This window comes from Macrosteles quadrilineatus, unplaced genomic scaffold (assembly GCF_028750875.1).
Source record: "Macrosteles quadrilineatus isolate MER2022 unplaced genomic scaffold, UCM_ALF_1.0 Scaffold_16__1_contigs__length_3527350, whole genome shotgun sequence".
Taxonomy (NCBI): domain Eukaryota; kingdom Metazoa; phylum Arthropoda; class Insecta; order Hemiptera; family Cicadellidae; genus Macrosteles; species Macrosteles quadrilineatus.
In genome coordinates, this window is record NW_026542609.1 from 1,291,264 (window position 1) to 1,307,937 (window position 16,674).

Here is a 16,674-nt window from a genome sequence, read left to right on the forward strand (position 1 = left end):
TGTTTAGCGACTGGTAGATGTTAGATAGATAATTTGATTGATTGATTTGCGACAACACTGTCACAACAGGGTTTAGAGTTGATATGGTAAATTTGAGCAAAAAGCAAAGAATGGACATAATTATATCTTTGTTACAAAGCAGTTTATGTGTCCAGAACAAATCAAAAATTACTAAGGACACACTGCAAATAAACAAACCACTGGTACATGGTAAAATAAAATATAAAAAAATAAAAAAGAGAATTAAGTAATTATTCTGTACATTATTTTGACTATGATGAAGGTAAGCCATCTCTTATTTTGATTTTAGTATACAGTAAACCTAGTATAAAGCATGTATTAAGTTTCCGCTAGTGACAAACTACTCACAGTACTCCGATCGTCTCGCTGGGATCCACTGTGAAACAGATTATGCATTGCCCTCGTTACTTACTCTTGATGTGTTTTGAATACAACCGAAATCCAGGGATTCCCTTCCATTTCAATTTTCTTCACAAGCATTTGGTTTTGACTCCTTCAATTCTTGTTGTTAATATTTGCAAACTCCTGTACTCACGTGTTTGGTTGTTTACTTTTCAGTTGTGATTCCTTCTTGCCTTTTAAGAGTAAAATCTTGTAATTTAATACTTGGTTTGAGCTTTATTATAAGTTGATTTCTAAGTTTTGTTGTTTTATATTTCAGATAGAAGACACAACCGATATGTCCGGTTTAAAATTTCTTTGGATGCAGTATATTATTTTATTTTCAGTCCAAGCTTTTACCAAACAATTGCCCCTGATGAATAATTGGTACTGCATGTTATAGATTTGTACGCTGTTTGCATTTGAAATCATTGTGACATAGGGTATTAAATATATCTTCTCTTCGTTAAAGAAAATGCATTTCCTAATGGGTCCTGATTTCTGTGATGTCCTATTTTAATACTTTGAATGTCAAATTCTGCTGTAGTTAGAGCTTTATTTTTTTTTGTTTTTTTTTATAATTCTCCAACTTCTAAAATTCAGCCTTTTATCTTTCCTTTGGGAGTCAAAATATACATTTATATTCAATAGTAACTCATTATCACTCTTCCAATGATCAAGCTTGACTTTTTGTTCTTTGAAGTGAAAAGCTAGGTTTGTAAAATGCAGTAGATCGGGTATTTTAGACTGCAGCCTGAAGTTGGTACTAATATTCTGAATTAATAAAATATAGGACTATTTTATCTAGCCAATGTTATATAAAAAAAAAAAACAATATTCAGTATGATTTCATTAATGTAGCTGAAAACTATAAATTACGCACAAAGAATATTTTCTCTTATGGCTGTAAATTTTGTTGAGGTTACAGAAAATCATTTAAGGTCAGATTTAATTTTACTTAAGCATTATTTTTTACATTTTTATAGCCGAAATATTTTATTTTATTTCTATAAAAATATTATTGAAATGTATTGGCAGAGAACATGATATTTGCTGAAATATCACTCGAAATGTACATGAGCTATGTACATCAATATTTGAGTATGTTTTCAATATTGATTCGATTTAAATGTGACAGGTAATCAAATTTTGTTTGACGTTTGTCGGTGATTTAACAACTTTTCGCTAGATCGATGGTTTGGTTACTGTTTTCATTTAAACCTTTAGTTGTTCGTCACTTAATTGTTTTAGGCAAAAATCAGTTGAAGTCACATTTAGGCTTCATGTCAAATTGAATGTGTTATCGTGTTGTCGGTCAAACTAATTATTATAAAAGATGAAGTTCATTGGCTCCGACTACTAAACAGACATTACATATTACAGCATTGTAAACAAATACACTAAAATCATAACAACTATGTTCATAGTTAAAAAAACCAAACTGGCAAATCACTTTTGAGAAAATCCATGATGAATAGTTTGAAACCGTACACAATGTTAATGTTATTTCTATCACTTTTAGAGTTGTTGAGTAGCTATAGTAAACTAAACATCTGGACGAAATGTTAATCTAAGAGAATATAATCTTTTTAGATAGTTTAGCAGGTAAACGTATCCAAATGCAAATATTCTCATGCAAAATAAACGGTAAAACCCGCTACAAATAGGCCAAAGAAAAATGTAGTCAACTTAAGTCTAAAACTGTTAACTTTTAAACAAAAGCTAAAAATTGTACAGTATCTGGAGAATGTTATTGGAATTTTATTGTGATCAGACTTTATGAGGTCCCTTTCAATAGAAAAGAAACTGTGTTATTTTAATGGTGGAATAAGAGAACAGTTTTTGACAAACAAACCTGTCAGTGGCTCTATTCAATGTTTATTTTCATTCTCAAATTGTCAACCATTTTAACGTATAGAATGTCTTAGTTCTATCCATTATCAAAACCTTTACTACTTTATATTTTTAACTTAAAAATGTTTATCCTATTAAAGTTTGTTCTGGTCTAATTTGATTCAGTTTTCCACTGAGTTTACAGTGACTTTGGCCTATTTCTACGCTGTTCTACACAATCCGCACTGACGTGATATCCCGTTCCGCACTGAGACAGAGACTTACCAAGAGCCCTTTTTTCCGCCGCACTGTGCCCGTCGAGTCTTTGCTGTCCGAGTCCGACAGGTTGTTGTTGCTGTTGTTGGCGGAAGGGTTGTGAATACCTGCAGCTCTCTCTCGTTCTTCCTGCACAACATAGATCGACAATGGATTACCTAAGATTTTTTTGTGTCCACAGTACAAACTTCTAACGGTCTACCCTCAACCTTATAATAGATAGTACCATTAAGTTTTAATATGAAACTGTGCTATGTCACAGAAAACATACTACTATAACCCAGAATGCCAACCGCATGGTAAAAAGCATTAAGTGTTTTGAGAGAGCTTTGCCTGTCAATTCGTAGGCAGCGCCACCAGTGTTGCCATGCACTCAGCATAGCAACGCTGGTGGCGCTGCCTACGAATTGACAGGCAAAGCTCTCTCAAAATACTTAATGCATTTTACCATGCGGTTGGCATTCTGGGTTATAGTAGTATGTTTTCTGTGGCTATGTGAAGGAACTTAATAATTAGTAGGGAAAAGATGAAAACAAAATACAAAGTTAGAATTCGGCTATTACAGCTCCCGTTAGTTACAAATTCAGTTTAAGAACATACAATATGCCACTGATCCATCTTACTGCTTACTTAGTGTTTGCGTTCATTGGTGAAAACCAGCTGTTTCTTTTGCCACGACCATTTAATATCTTGACGATCAAGGACAGCTATGTCCAGTTTCAAACAACTAATAATTCAGATTTTTTCAGAATCAAACCAGCAAGCACTATATCCACTTCCCTGGTTTGGTCACAGAGAAGTAAGGTATAGAAGAAACACGTTTATGAGACCACCATGTGCTTTAAGCTCTAGTATGTTGTGCCAGAAATATACTTGTGACGAGCAAGGAAGAGCAACGATGAGCACTGTGCGGAAATTCCTATTGCAGACGGCACATAGTGTTGTAGTACATGAGGGCGATAGGGACGGTGTGGGAGCCCTAGACACCAGCACTAGTGCTAGACACCACTTACCATTGGATGTTTCCTCTGTACCTTACTTCTCTGTTCTATAGTGATGATATTTACCTTGAGACTATCCTGGAAGCTGGAGGCTTGATATTGAGCGTATTTGGCTATGCTGGTGTGGCTACGATGGCTGATGCAAGCCCATACTCGCTTGCCTGGGTACTGCGGGTCCCAGTTCTCGTCTGAAGTCTGCTGCACTTGCGTCCTAACCTCAATAGTGTGGTCAGGGTTGGCCTCAACCAGCGTCTTGGTCGAGAACAGACCCAAGTCTGTGAAACAAATGAAGTATTAGAAATGTGAGTCAAATCAGTATTTGTTAGACAAATGTAGGTGGTAAAATAAATTTGCAGTCTTCACTTGTTAGTGAAGTGTATGTTTGTAAACAAAAAAACATTGATATTTAGTACCATCTTCAGGATTACTTACATTCTGCAGTCAATGTATAAAATTTACCCTCAAAACAATAACTTAATAAGTAGGGATGGTCAAGTCTCGAAATTTCGGGAGATTTTAAATCTCGTTAAACGAGACGAGATTTGTTTTTGGCCGAGACTTTTATCGAGACGAGAATAAAAAATAAAAAAATATTAAAAACGCCTGCAGAAAGTCAATGCAATATCCGCAATACAGGAGCGTGTTCTAGTTGCGTTTCCTTTGCGAAGGCGTTCTTATTTAATTAATTCTTCAAATGTAAATATTACTTTAATTATTTTAATAACATTTGAGAAGTTTTGTTAAGTGTTAGCAGTGTGAGGAATGTTTTATTACTATAAAAAAAAGTCAAAACAAGTAACTATTTTATAATAATTTATATTTTATTTTAAAATGATTTATTTCATTTTAGGATAAGTTGAACTCTATCCTAACTGATATCACTATGTTTTCTAATCGTAGGCATTTTTAATAAGTTAGGCGTGATTAATAAAAAAAATTTTATGCTGATGTTTTTTAATAAAAGATTGTAAATATTCTTGCCTATTATCATTATTTTTGTATTTAAACAGTCATCTAAAAATGTTACAAAATCAGGTAAAAATTCCGAACGTGCATTTCCTGTTGTGTGTGAGAAGGGAAATCCCGTCTCGATCTCGTCTCGAAATTTTATGAGAAATAAAAAATCTCATCTCGTCTCGTCTCGAACTAAAAATCCAATCTCGTCCATCCCTATTTATAAGTCAACTGTGTGGAAGTCAAGTTAACCTGAGAATAGTTCTCTAGATCCAGGACAAAACATTGGTGAATGGAAGTGTATAATTTAATTTGAAGTGTTGTGGTCCAAAGACCAAAAATGTATGGTATGTGCGGTGGAATTTTCTTTGAAGATACGGGGTAAACGTTAATTTGAGAATAAAATGAGGAAAGTTACATTTATTTATGTTTACCCTAAAGAACTTTCCTTTATGCGGCGACAACTACTTAATACAAAAAACATTTTAACTCTACTACAAAAATGAGCACAAACCCAGCTTGAGTGCTGCTGCCAATCCTCGAACGACCGCAATTGGATGTTTGAGGCAGAACTCCTGCAGCTGAGGGCTGAATGCGTCCTTCTTGTTCTCCAGGAACACGGAGGGTGTGGGCGGCAACAGCTGTTCCCGGGTGAGCCGAGTGGTGGGCGGGTCGGGTGGCTGGGGCGGCGCTCCTCGGTCACTTAGTATACTGCAGTTGGTCAGGCCATGCAGACCCTTCCCTCTGTCAAGGCAATAATCAATCAGTCTAGGGGAAGATTGTGAATTTTTAACAGACAGCAACTTAGCTTACCTTAGAAAAGGTTTAGGTAAGTCTTAGTACTCACAGAAAAACACGTAAAAATTGCGATTAAAGTACTCTAAGGTAAGCTAGTTAATATTTCATTTATCTGTAACTTTAGTAAATACAATGTAAGACTCTAGGCAAGGATTGTGATCTTGGAAAGACGCCATAGTCCAGCTATCGGCTTAACCTCTCGACGTTTTGACCTACTGAAATGTTTACACGGCCGACCTTCCCTTTCTCAGAGTAGTGGAGAGAGGGGTTGCTTGACATTCAGTAGCCATTGTTGTCCACAATGTTTAGGCATATGAAGTCAGGGACAGACATATCAGTTTTAATTGTATTAGATTGGTGTCAAAACTGTGATCTATTGCACACGGGTTTATTGTAAACTGTGTGAGTGCTGTTGTTCATTCCCACTAAAGAAGCAATATATTTAAGATCAGGTTGATGCAACTTAACCAAACCTAATCAAAATAGACCATCACTGCATTATAAGTTGAGAAATGTTTGAATGTGGCATGACTACTGAAATCATTAAAAAACTTCCACTAGAACCTACGTTGAACCAAAGACTAACCAATATCCAACACAAGTAGGCCTAGACTTCTCATCCCATTGTAAAGTTTGAAGCTTGATTGTTGTTTTGAATTCATGTTGGTGACACTGATCACCAGTATCGACAAAATTATGTTTCCTCTATTTTGGGGATATTTTTTATTTTTGCTAACTCTTTGGTTACATAGCTATGGTACGAGTTATTTTTTATGACTAGATAGTTTTATTTGGTTAAACGAGGTTTTAAATATCTGAAATAATAAGAAACAAATTGTAAACAAAAACACGATCCTAGCGGCACCAGACAGAACAAACAATAAAATTGGCTTCAGCTAGATTTTTTTTCCCATAAGGATGAAAAATCTATTAAGGGAGTGTTTGATCTATGGTTGAACGTTTGCACTCACTTGCACACTTCCATCACAGTCTTTGCATCCATATCAATAGAGAACTCCACGTCCGACTGAGAGTCAACGAGTGAAGGAAGACGATCCTCTTCCTTGATAGCAGGAGACGGAGACTTCAGACGATCTTGGGATTGTGATTCCGACTTGACTGAGCTTACTGTAACAAAACACTCGATGAAAATCAATATTACTACAAACAAATCTTTTTAACCACCACATCACTCAAAAACAACTTCAACTTTGCTGATTTAAAATTTGAGGAAATTTGAAAAGAACAGTGGAACAAATCTTTTAGTACGATATTCGAACCTGAATTATTATTATACAATTTGTTTTGATCTTATTTATGACTACTATTTCACTAAGTTCGAAATATACTTTGTTACATTGTGACCCACACAACGTGTTCTTGTTTTCCAAAAACTTTATGGTTAGAATTATGATCATCAAGTCGACTTCAGAATATGTCAATCCCAAGTTTACAATCCCATATTTATACCATAAGACTCCATAAAATCTTAATCGGTTATACGCCTACCATATAAACTCTCATCCTATATGGACTACAGGCTGATAAAATAGATTCTTCAAAACAAAAAATCTAAGATAAGGAACAAAACAGTAGTTTCCAACAGATTCATTGCCTTACCAGAGGGTGGTCGAGCAGGGCTGGAGGCGAGGGTGGGGGAAGGCGTTGGTTTAGGCTTTGGTGACTCTGCAGGTTGCGGCAGGTTGGACGGAGAAAACGGACCTGAGCTTAGCGTCTGTTGGTCTGAAACAGAACAAACACATTAAAATCATTGGAACACAATTTACTCGTAAAAACTAGGGTATGATTTTTCATACCTAATATTTATGTAATTTTTTTTAACAAGAGGCGGGGAGTGAGATGGTCTAGTGGTAGAGCGCAGGACTCCAGTCCCTGAGGTCCCGAGTTCGAATCCCACCACCAATTAAATATATTTAAGTGAAGCCTGAAGTAATGTGAACAATCCCGTGCTAGAGCATAGGTAGAAAAAATCTAGAAACATTACCCAAATTCTTCCCATTTTCACACCTTAACTTAACCACCCACTTTTATTTGCTTCCTAATAACACCCATCTGAGAAGACCATCACATACAACCCCCTTTTTTCAATGATATCACTTGTAATGAAATTAAACGTTTCATTGCTCTTCACCATCAACTCAAATCAATGTTAACCCAGATACTCAAAGTTATTAGTCATTTCTCACGGATAACTGCTTCTACAGTGTAATTTGATAATAATTTCTTGCTGATATAGGTATAGTATCAATGAATTTTACTTTGTATCTCAATCAACATGATAGTCAATAGTTTAATTAGTTATAGTGTTGACTTGGCTAATACAATGTATATTCTCCAAATTGGCTGTATAACCGAGTTATTGAGTTATGCATTTACAAATATTTCCCTGTTAGTTTATAAACTCAACATTGCTCAAGTTGTCCCATTTGTATAAAGATTAACCATGAAAGTATTTGATAATTGGACAGCATTCTTTTAATGAAAAACCGAGACACTCTCAAAATTTTTTACATTAAATTTCTTAATTTCCCTTAACAAAAATAAACATACCTTCAGGAAATTATAACTCTACTTCAAAATAAGTAATGTAAACAAAGTCAAACCTGAATCATAAAATCAAAAGCAACAAATAAATTCCCATCTGACTACTTTCACATATGACTAACTTTTGAAAACTGAGATAAAGTTTTAAAAATATTTTTTGAAATAAGTAATCTGCAAGAAATGGTTATCAATTGGACACATAAATTGAATCACAATATGAATGTAAGTTATAACTAACCTAAACCTGAACACTAAGGTAATTTAGGACACATTTGGTAGATCAGAGATATCTTTATCTAAGAGACAAGAGATAACAACCTTACTTCCTGTCATAGTGTCCTGGTTTTTTATAGATGAGTAATATTTAGGGTGGATATAAATAACCATGTTTTGCCAATTAACATCACAAAACACAAAAGTGAGATGACATTATTCCTTTAAAACATAGTACCAGAGACTTGTCTAAATTGAATGACTAAGTGTTTACAATTTATAGAGCTATAATTGAAAAACTTTAGAATAATAATTTATTTTTGTAAAAAAATACAACCGACTTCAAACGCTCTAAAAAGAATTAAATAATTTCAATAAAGTAAACTTTTGTATTAGGCAAGCTCACGTAATTTAAGTCGGCGCGGCTCTATGATGATTTTTGATACAAAATTGAAAGAGGGTGTCCATATTGCAGGTGACTATCTATAACTAAAGGTGTTAATCTGCATGTCTTTTTCATAGTTATACGTTAAGTGTTATTTTATTGCCGTAATCAGAGATCGGCATTATAGTGGTATTAACGAGTATCTTTAAAAATATTATAACGCATTTAAATGTTTCTAACTTGGAAAAGTAACGTTTTAATACTAAACTAGCTTCTTTTCCCTATCATAATATCAAACTAAATTATTTTCCTATTCATATAGAACATTTGTGTGTGTTATTTTCATAATGCATTTATTCTGAAGTAAACATAAAATACAAGAAAATATTTCCTTTAATATATAAACCAAACAGTTCAGTATATTTTTTATATATTTAGGATATCCAGCTACAATTTATTGATTTTCAAAATACACACACAATATTTAATTTCAATCATATTTGCAGTTTGAGCCGCGCCGACTTGAAATACGTAAGCTTGCCTAATACAAAAGTTTACTTTATTGAAATTATTTAATTCTTTTTAGAGCGTTTGAAGTCGGTTGTATTTTTTTACAAAAATAAATTATTTCATGATTTTTAGTGACTGTATAATTTTTTATATATTGATTACTTGAGGATTTTTTATAAGCAAAACTGTTTGAAACAATCAAAAGTTCCACAGAACAATCATTATTTTAAAACTGCTTGAGTCACCTGTTCAGGTTACATAATCAATGGGTATAGAAATAAACATCTTTAAATATTCCTTAAGAAAGAAAGAGTTGTCCATTACATTAGGCCTAATGAAAAACTAATTGTCTTTTCTAGATACATTGAAATGTCAGACATCATCGTTTCCTGCAATCGGTGTACTTCTACATTATAAAAAGAAATACAGTAACGTCTCAAGCCTTTTGGAACAATATGAAAGTTATTCCTCAGCTACCAGCACTAAAAAATCTCTCAAAAGTGGAAAATTGGTCGTTAACACCATACTACCTTTCGTATAGTACCTTTGGAAAATATTATATGAAAGATTGGTTCAGCTAAAAGTGGTGTAAGTCATGTAGGGGGTTTTGTTTGCTCAAGATATAGCCTAGTCGAAATTGCAAATCATCTTCCTCTAGGACTTTCCGAAGCAGGCGTAATAGTATTGATATTAATAAATACAAGCACTTGTAACTTGTATAATTATTTATTCATAACTGAATAGTAAATATTATGATATGAAAATTGTAAATAATTAACACATGGATAATTTATAAAAAGTACAGAAGCAAAATATATAACAGTGGTCTCCCCCTAACAATGGCCTCCCCTTAAACTTTTGTACTCAACATTTGATCAATGTGGCGTCTCCAAATTTGTCCATCGTCCATCTTCATAAAATAGTGAACATGACCGTCTCTACTTTGGACATTTCCGTAACCCCATTTACTTTTCCCGGAATAGTTCCGTACTTGTACTCGTTCGCCTGGTTTGAAATATCTCACTATTCATTGTTATTATTCCTGAAGTTTCTAAGCGCTCTAGTTCCTCTTCTACTTTTTGTTTCAAAGAATAAGGTTATGGCCTTGCTTTCATAAATATTGGTCGAGCGTCAGGTGCCAGTTGTAAGTGGCCAAGTTGATCAGGTATTTGGCCTATATCTGGCTCGAAAACATCCTTGTATTTGTTTAGAAGTTCATCTAAACGTCCTCCAGTTTCTTGTTTGATTGCTTTTACTTCTTTCCAGTCCAACTCTACTTCCCGTAGCCAGTCTCGACCGAAAATAGGATCCAAGTGACCGTCTACAATATAGAGTTTACCCATAAAACTCTGGCTTTTGTATGAACATTGAACAAACACAACGCCTTTGGGCTTGAATAATTCACCTGTATACGTTTTAAGTCGTAGCTGTGTATTGAAAAGTCTTCTGTTTGTATTAAGTTTCTTGAACATATTATATGGTAACGTGCTGATGGCTGAACCTGTATCAAGCTCCATGTGGACTGGATTCCCTTCTAGCAAAATATCAATGAGTATTTTATCACTACTGCTATTGTTCAATTTGTAAATTTCATGAGTTTCTTCTTGACAACTATCGTTTCCATCTTCTTCAGTCTGGTGAACTTTTGTTTGCTTTGCTTGCATACAGACACTGGCAATGTGACCCTGCTTTTTGCATTTGTGACACGTTTCAGAAGCAAACTTGCAGTTGTTGGCTCTATGGTCCCGTGAACCACAGCGGTAGCACCTTCCTTTCAGTTTGTCAAAGGGTGAAGGCTGAGATTTCTTAGGTATATAAAGGGTGTCCCAATAAGAACGCCGGATTTGAAATATTAACAAACCATATATTTTCTCGCTAAATTTACAATATGAAACATGAATCTTAAAGCATAATATCTCCGATTAGTAATTGAGTATTATGTCTTGTAAGTGCCAACCTGCTGAATACTGACAAGCTCGACATCTCTTGATAAAGTTTTCCATCACTTTTTCACACACTTCCTGTTGAATTCCATTAATGGCACGAATCATTTCCTCCTTCAAGTCTTGGATTGTTTGAGGGTTATTGGCGGAAACAAGCGACTTTAAATATCCCCAGTATAGAACTGAGCCAATTTATTCGAACTTATAAACCAATCTTCGGACAGATGGATCATTTGGTGCATTGTCCCGGCCGTAAATAGTGCGCAGCTTCCGTACTTGCAGTGCACTTTAACTATGACCACGCGTTGTTCCGTCGTGTAGCGATTCATGACTACAAATGGGACCTAATACTGATAACATCGCTGATAATTTGGGAATTCCTATTGAAATACAGATAAGGATAAGACGCTCCTCAAATCCTGCGTTCTTACTGGGACACCCTTTAGTTCGATTTTTTGTTTCCAATCATGTGAACAGTATTGTTTGTAAAATCCGTTGATGTTTTGACCAGAGAACTTTCGTCTTTGGCTAGTTCCATTGCTGTTGCCAATTTAACAACGTCTTGAAATGATTTAGTTGTTTTTTCTTGTAGTATCCTTGCTCTAACATCAGCATCCTTAATTCCTCTGATGAACTGCATGCGTAAAAGTGTGTTGGCTATAGTTTTCCCACAATTCTCACATGAAAAATCACAATCTGTTGTTAATTTTTGGAGTTCAGCAGAATACATTTTCACCGATTCGGATGGGTCCTGTACTCTTGATAAAAACCTATGCTGCAGTGCCCATGTACTCGGCTGAGGGTCAACATAATCTGATAGTAACTTTACTAGATCTGAGTAGGTCTTATCCAGTGGGTTCTCAGGCGCACACAAATCATACAATTTCTGATGTAGGGTAGGAGACAAGGCATGAAGAAGGGTGTAAACCTTGTCCCTGGGCTGTAGTCCATGTCCATATAAATGCATAAAAATCTCTAAGCGCCTGATGAAGTTCTTGAACGTTTCATCGTCTTGAAAAGGAGTGAATGATATAGCCGAAGTAAGAGAACGGTACATATGATTACTTCTGTTGGTCGTACTACCTTGTTGCAGATCTTTTTCTAGTTCTATTTGTGTTTTTCTAATTTGTAACTGATCTTTTACTTTGTAATATCGTTCTTCCATGTCAACTCTGTATCTAACTTCTTCATCAACATCTTCTTCCTTTGACTTCAATTCTATCTTCAGTTGAACCGCCTCAAATCTTTTCCAGTTTTCTTCTAATAACTCCATTCTGTTTTGTAAGACTTCTGTTGGTATGGTGGATACATCATCAGGGTTGCCACCAAAGTGAGATAAAAAAATTCATGCATAATTCAAGGTTTTCATTGGTAGTTTTGAAAAATTCATGGGGTATATGCTCGCACAATTTCACCATAAAAGAGTGTTGCCTAGTTCAGAATTGTACATTAATTTATCGACAATATATAGTTTTGTGTGCTACTATCAAATAAAACACATTTCATGTGTTTATTTTAGAGTTTAAAATAAGAATTTAACATAATTTATCCAGTCTAAAAAAGTAAAATCACAGATGAAAAAGGATTAATAAAAATCTTGTGTGTGATAATAAGATGTAATTATTAAAAAAAAAAATTGAAACATCTGATTTAACAACATCATAGGCCTAATGATAAATTCAAACGTTAGAAGAAATAATAAATAAAAAAATAAGTCGGATTGGTAGTTAGGTCTAGGCCTAACCTAAAAAACATTGCATCCAAACATAAAAGGTTTAACTTAGTTAATCCAGCCAGCAATGGCCTAGAACTTTACTGTCTAAACATCAAATTAAGATAATAGGCTACTATAAAAACAAATGTTAAGAACATGATCAAGAAACGGTTAACTTGGTAATGAATGGGCCATATCTAGGCCTACTAAAACGCACATGCAATTTATTACTTTATACTGTAACACAGTAGGCTAGCCTACATTGTAATCCAAAACTGAATCTTGGCTAAGTTAGGCCTGAACCAACTTTTATTTATTGAGAAGATTAAAGGTTACCGACTGACTGATAAAAACACTCTAAAAAGGTAAGATTATGTAAATAAATATTTAGTTAAAGCTAAGAACGAAACAAAAGTAATGGAATGTATGTAAGTTTAGACATAGGCTAACTTACATTAAGTAATAAAAAAATAATTAATTACATTACAGAAAAGGTTAAAATAAACTTAGGCCTAGTTAGGAGGATGTTTCTTCAGATTGGATCAGTTTATATATTATTATTTGCCTACACAGGTTTAAGTCACAGTTAAAACAATTATTTAATTAAATTTACATCTCATTAAAAACTTAGTTAGATTCGTATTGACTGAAAACACCTAGTTATAAAATGCTTCAACAAAACATTTACATTTACCTTCCTCAGAACGAAATCACCATTTTTCAGCACAACATTGACTTCTTGCAACTTAGGCCTAAATAAATAAACTTAATCTCACGTTGTAACACATTTACTCAACACTGACAGTAGTTTGAAATGACGACATATTTGACCAAAACAAACACAGAAGACGATTAAGTTCCAGCCGGCGCAAGCCATTTTGACCTTTATGGCAAGGCAAGGTACTTCTTATTTTAACGTTGTAAAGTATCGGAAGTATAATATATCAGTAATAAAAAATATTTAATCTGAACACTTGTTCCACTGAGCGTGTTGGGTAATCAATTATAAGAAGCACAAAACTGAATCACGAGTGCAACAAGTGATCTTACTGTCCAGTGTCCACCACTACTTCAAACTTCAAACGTTTGACTCGTTTCTAAGTTTCAGATCAGTTTAAAACTTTTAGGTTATGATTACTCTGTATTTCCTTCCACACGAACAGTGGAACTCTGGAACACTAGAGTAGAGTAAAGAGTAGAGAATGAGAGCGAGCATCAATTCCGATTGTCGATGTTTTCGAAACATCGATGTCTTTTCTATCGATGTTCGAAGTTATTTGTTTACATCGATGGTAGATTACCGAACCGATGATTTGGTTTGTTACATCGGTCTTTTAGGCCAACAAAAGTAATGAAATATGAAATATTGATGTTTTCCGTAACTGAATTGTATAGGTTTTAGGTTAATTGGCTGTTACAGTGCAGAGAACAGACAACAGACGAGAAACTCGGAACAAACATCGATGTGATCGATGTTTTAGCTCCGAAAGCATCGATTTTATCGGTAGATCGGTACTCACTCGCACAGACAATAACTCGGTGGTAGAGATGGGCGTTATAACATAACAGGAATAACAGGATGAATAACAGTGTTGCGGCCACGGCAACGTTATCGCGGCAACACGTTGCAGAGAACTCCCTGTTATTATAATAACGTATCTATCTACACAATGTTGCAGGAAAGCCGCGCGACAACGAAAACGAAAACATGCATTGCCATTAGTGCCGTTGCCGCAACGCTACCAGAGCAACGATAACTTCTGAAACGAACTAGAATAACGCATCCTGTCTGGACAACGCGGCAACGCCCGACTCCCGACTACAACTGAAAACTGAACTGATCAACCGACAATGATAACTGAACGCCGCAACAGCAACACCGACCGGCGGACAACGGTTTATAGCGGCAACGAGTTGGCAATCGTTATTGAAATAACAGGTTGCCGCAATACGTTATTGGGCAGCTGCGTTATCGTTATAACCGTTGCCGGAAAACAACGATAATTCCCATCTCTAGACTACTCGGCTGACGTCGGTTGCGATCGGATTTGACCTTGAATAAACTACGCAATCGTTTCTGTTCGTGCCATGGCAACAAAACTTTTTATCTCGACACTCCCACTTTGACGTTTTATCTCGGTGTTCATTTCGAGAATGGTTTTAATACGGAGTATTTGATTCAGCACATTTAGGGGTTTTGGCTGAATTGTTAATAATGATTTTGAGAATTCATGGTCCAATGACGAAATTCACGCATAATTCACGCACTTTTTCATGGTCACCTAAATTCACGCATAATTCACGCTTTTCAAGGTTTTCATGGCTGGTGGCAACCCTGATCATCTAAAAGTCTGTCTGCCTTTGTAATCTGGCCTTTTACAATAGCCCGTACTTTCTTCAAATCTGTTATTGAATCAATGTTATGTAATATTTCCATTATGTAGTTGACTAGTGCAGATATGAACAATTAAAATAGGTAATTAAATAATAAAATGTAAAAAATTGAAGGTAGTAAAGTGTAGTTTCTCTTTTTTTTATCCTCGTCGCCAATTAATAAATACAAGCACTTGTAACTTGTATAATTATTTATTCATAACTGAATAGTAAATATTATGATATGAAAATTGTAAATAATTAACACATGGATAATTTATAAAAAGTACAGAAGCAAAATATATAACAGATATGTTATAGTAACTGGGTAGAGAATATTAATAAACATTCCACATCTGCAAATGAAATATGTATATGAAATATTGGTTCAGCTAAAAGTGGTGCAAGCCATGTAGGTGGTTTTGTTTGATCAAGATATAGCCTAGTCGAAATTGCAAATCATCTTCCTCTATGACTTTCCGAAGCAGGCATAATAGTATTGATATGATATAGTAACTGGGTAGAGAATATCAATAAACATTCCACATCTGCAAATGCATGTTTAGTAATTAAAATATTTAACACTTTTGAGACAATTGACGATTATGCACTGTCACACTTCTTAGGTCATGTAAGGAATAATTGCATTTGATTTATATTTAGACCTGTTTTACGAATGCTTTGGTTTTCACAATACACCTTAATTACTTGTCAATATTATACAGCTATTCACTGAAACATATATGTTTTTGTAAGTCAGAATATTCAATACTAAAAACAGAATTACTGTATACACAAATCAGGTCAAACGTTAAAACAAATTTTTTATAGTAACCAAAACAAAATGCATTTTTCTCAATGTAATTCAGGCTCCATGGCAAGAAATAGTTTATTGATCAATATGAAGCAACTGTTTCATGAAGAATTGTCTGTAGCTTCATTTAAATGGTTTCAACTAACAGCTGTAGGAATGTTATTATTATTTATTGCCTTCTCTGCACAAATGTAAACAATCTGCACAAATGTAAACAAAATAAATGTTGAATATTTAAGGTTTTCAGAATTTTTCATCGAAACAAATATTATACTCAAACATAATATATAAGGTACCAAATAGAAACTCTCCTGGTTATTTTGGTGGTGGAACCATACTGATCGGTAAAAGAATCACAGAGAAATTGGTGAACATACATAGAAAAAAAAAAACATCGCCACAAACAAATTGAGAACCTCCTCCTTTTGTTGGTAGTGGGGAAGTCGGTTAAAAAAAAAACATTGGATTGATCCAACGCAAATGTCAATAAACTTTTGTTTCCTGTCAAATACACCGACTTTATACCAAAGACGAACCGAAAGGAAAACTGATCATTAAAAATAGCATATTTTAAATGTTAAATATCATAGCACAAATAAAAAATTAAGGAGAATATCATATTTTAACAGAAGTGCATTCTGTGAGTGACTAATTAAATCATGAGTTGAATAAAACCATAGACTAACCAACACAAGTAGACTTCTCATCCCATTGTAAATTGTGAAGCACGTTTTTCGTGTCTAGTTCATGTACGGTGGGTGACACTGGGCGCTAGTGTCGACAAAATTTTGTTTCTATTATTTTAGGGTTAATTTCTTGATTTGTGCTTTACTGTTTGGTTACATAACTAGGGGACAAGTTATTGTTTATGAATAGATCGTATTATTTGGTTA

The 16,674-nt window shown here is 34.5% G+C and overlaps 1 protein-coding gene across 4 annotated transcripts in view; it reads right to left on the bottom strand.

Annotated features, from left to right (window-relative positions):
- Window positions 1-16,674, bottom strand: part of LOC129005105 (lysine-specific demethylase 6A-like) — a 109,051-nt gene that overhangs the window by 12,112 nt on the left and 80,265 nt on the right. For all 4 annotated transcript variants that reach the window (XM_054433911.1, XM_054433910.1, XM_054433909.1 and 1 more), the window contains 5 exons: window positions 6,885-7,007; window positions 6,236-6,392; window positions 4,981-5,210; window positions 3,579-3,787; window positions 2,521-2,640 (listed from right to left, as the gene is read on the bottom strand). In XM_054433911.1, coding sequence (XP_054289886.1) covers window positions 2,521-2,640; window positions 3,579-3,787; window positions 4,981-5,210; window positions 6,236-6,392; window positions 6,885-7,007 — 839 coding nt within the window. The remainder of the gene's footprint in view (window positions 1-2,520; window positions 2,641-3,578; window positions 3,788-4,980; window positions 5,211-6,235; window positions 6,393-6,884; window positions 7,008-16,674) is intronic.